The sequence below is a fragment of the Lipotes vexillifer genome, unplaced genomic scaffold (genome assembly GCF_000442215.2).
Source record: "Lipotes vexillifer unplaced genomic scaffold, Lipotes_vexillifer_v1.1 scaffold1063, whole genome shotgun sequence".
Lineage (NCBI taxonomy): Eukaryota > Metazoa > Chordata > Mammalia > Artiodactyla > Lipotidae > Lipotes > Lipotes vexillifer.
The window spans coordinates 2,940,408-2,943,669 of NW_006799734.1; the positions used below are offsets into that span (position 1 = coordinate 2,940,408).

The following is a 3,262-nucleotide window of genomic DNA, read 5'->3' on the forward strand; positions in this document are numbered from 1 at the left end:
CCCCTGCATCGGCAGGCGGACTCTCAACCACTGCGCCACCAGGGAAGCCCCTAGGTAGTGTTCTAATGTCATTCTTTTACATGTAGCTGTCCAGTTGTCCCAGCACCACTTGTTGCACAGACTGTCCTTTCTTGCACTGGAAGAAGTAATATGGTTAAAATGGCCGTGCTATCCAAGGCAGTCCACAGATTCAGTGCAATCCCTATCAAAATACCAGTGGCATTTTTCACAAAACTGGAACAAATAATTTTAAAATTGATATGGAAACACGAAAGACCCTGAATAGCCAAAGCAATCTTGAGACAGAATAGCTGGAGGTATCACACTCCCAGACTTTAGACTGTACTACAAAGCTAGAGTAATCAAAACAGTGTGGTATTGGCACAAAAACAGACACACAGATCAGTGGAACAGAATAAAGAGCCCAGAAATAAACCCACCCACTTATGGCCAATTTATGACAAAGGAGGCAAGAACAGTTTGATCAGTTTTCTAAATGTGAACTGTGTTCAGAGTGGCATAATTTCAGATGTGCCACGGCATAAACAACATCCAATAATGAAATGTATATGTCAGCAGAAGTTTGTGTGAGGAAATAGACGTTAAAATAATGGCAGTATTTTTTTTTCTATTTAAAAGTTGTGAAGCTTTTAACACAAGCGAATCTCAGAAACAGCATCTTGAGCAAAAGATCGCAGATGGAGAGCGTGCAGGCTGAGTAACTGTTTCTAGGTTCATCCACAGAACTAGGGTGGTTTCACACAGTGCTCCTGCCAGATCACAAGACACGGCTCAGTGCAACCTTTGTGCTGTGGTCAGAGTGGTGGTCACTGGGGTGGTCAAGTGTACGCCCTCCCCTGGCGCTGAGCAGGCCAGAGAGAAGGGTGCCTGGCCTGTGGCCCCATCCCTGCGAGGGCGGTGGCACCACAGGCATCCTGCTCTGTCGGGATCCAGCTGGTCTCTGGATCTCTCTCTACCTCCTGAGTTAAACCGTCTTCCAGGTTAAACCATTGGCTGTTTTTCCAACGTCTGACTTTCCTCTTTGGTGTTCTGCCGCCAGGGATGCAGACACAGGTTGGGGTGCTCTCCTTGGTGTCCACCTCACCCCAGGGTGGTCTCATGAGCCGGGCCCCACGGGCCGTGTGACTCACAGTGCAGCGCGACCCCACGAGGGCCAGCTCGGAGCAGCGGATGAGCCGTGTCCACCTCACGTGTGGGCGACTGGATGAGTGGTTCTGCGTAAAACTTGTGGAGCACTGGTTCTTGTCTCTTTTGCTTTGCAGAGGAGAAGCGTCCTGACGAAGCCTCCAGATGAAGGAAAGGTGCGTCTCGTGGACAACTTAGTAGAAACCTAATCGTTTGCGTTCCCGTGAGGACAGTTGTGTTTGGTCTTTGAAATGGGATGCTTGAGATATTTTATTTAGAAACTGGCTACGTTGCTGATGAGGAATCTTAAGTGGTGGCCCCCCCCAGCCCGACTGTGATGACTGGGCTGAGGGTGTGGGCACAGCAGTTTCCTCCAAATTGGACAGAGGGATTCACGGGCTGGCGGGGCGGCCCACAGGGTGAGCAGGGGTCTTACAGTCCTCCCAGAAGATGCGCTCGCCAGCGGACACGTGCTGTCAGCTGGGGCGTCCCGGGGCCTCGCCAGCGCCGGGGCGGGCACTCTGAGGAAACGCTCCGCTGCGGTCCAGCCCTGGTTTCCTCATCCTGCCCTGGGGTGACTTGGAGCACTTGTGGCCCTCAGCTTTGCACACGGCCATGTGGGCATAGGTGCCAGGACTCTGGGCAGGGTGTGGGGGCCTGGACTGCAGGGGTCACCTGGCCTTGGTGACCGGGGGGCCCACCCAGGGCAGAGCGTCAGGTGCCTGTCAGGTGGGGGCCCTTGAATGGGCAGAATTGGAGAGGGTGCCGAGGGCATCTCCCCCGGGTGCACGGGGCAGCCAGGGTTCTGCTCGGGTCTCTGTCTGGGTTACACAGACACATGTGGCGTTGGGTGCCAGCCTCGCACAGTCTGCGAGGAGCTGGGATGGGCTGCAGGCTGCCTTGGGCAGGGACCCGCCCGCTCTGGCCCACAGCAGGGCCTCCGTGGGTCAGCCCAGAGAAGGAAAGAAAGTGCGCTGCTCTGGAATCTGCCGCGTTATCTGTTAAGTTCCTGGAAGGTAGCCTGGCCCTTTAGGTCTTGGGTCTCTCTCAGGTCCCCTCAGCGCCTGTAGGTCCCCAGAGACCAGCAGCCTTCATTGCTGGTCCAGGTACAGGCAACCACTGGGAGCTCACCCCTGGGCTGCGGTGTGGGCTCCTCGGGGTGGACACGACGCGACAGGCCTGGCCTCCCCATGGCTGGCAGGCCGTTACATCTGTGTCAGCTGCCTCTCCTTTCCTGTCTCACGTCGCTTGTCTCCCGCAGGCGGGGGACCCTCTCGGGGATGGTGGCTCCACCCTGGACTTCATGGCCATGAAGTCCTATTCGGACGTCTCTCTGGACATCTCCGTGCTCGGCTGTCTGGGTAGGTTGTGCCGGGCGCTGTGTGTACCCTGGCCCCCGGGAGGGTGTCTTGGCCCTGCCCATTGGCCGCACGATGAAGACCCCCATCCTCAGGACCCCCCAGGTGACTCCAAATGGGGCCCGCCCGGCTCTCCTGTCTGACCTCAGGCCCCATCCTTGGGAATCGTCTGCTGGGGTCCCGCCCCCGGTTAGTGCATCGGTGTGCTCAGCACTGTCGTCCATGTGTGCCCACTGGGCTGGCCCCATCGGGGAAGATGCCTCTGTGCTCCTCTCGGCTCTTGTGTGCTGACGAGGCCCTCCCAGCCCCTCGTGGCCCGTGGTTTTCGTGGTGCGTCTCCTCCCCTCCCACTTCAGACCTGCTGGACGTACTGTGCGTCCCCTCGGTGGTCTCGCCCAGGGCAGTTCCCCCAGGGGACCTGTGGCAGCCTCTGGAGACGTCTTTGGCCTCACACTTGGGACCTGATGCTTCTGGCCTCAAGTAGACAGAGGCCAGAGGTGCTGCTGACTGCCCTGAAGCCCCAGAAGAGCCCCAGCAAGAATGGCCTGGCCTGTGGCCGGGGGCTGCGTCCGGGCCCCTGCCTGCTGTTGGAAGTGGACCTCATCACCCCGTCGTGAAGGGTGTCAGGCAGGCGTCGCGCAGCCTGGCAGGCCCTGCTTCTGGGTGACGCGCTTCAGACCCTTGGTGTTCAGCGTAGCTGCGGATAGGACTGCGTTCCAGCCTGCCATCTGGCTGTTTTCTGGTTTCCCAGCGGTTCA

The 3,262-nt window shown here is 57.9% G+C and overlaps 1 protein-coding gene across 1 annotated transcript in view; it reads left to right on the plus strand.

Moving 5' to 3' along the window:
• The window catches only part of BRD9 (bromodomain containing 9), a 22,314-nt gene that overhangs the window by 16,346 nt on the left and 2,706 nt on the right, over positions 1-3,262 (plus strand). Inside the window, exons 13-14 of the mRNA XM_007471913.1 lie at positions 1,284-1,322; positions 2,408-2,507. Of these exons, the coding sequence (XP_007471975.1) occupies positions 1,284-1,322; positions 2,408-2,507 (139 nt within the window). The remainder of the gene's footprint in view (positions 1-1,283; positions 1,323-2,407; positions 2,508-3,262) is intronic.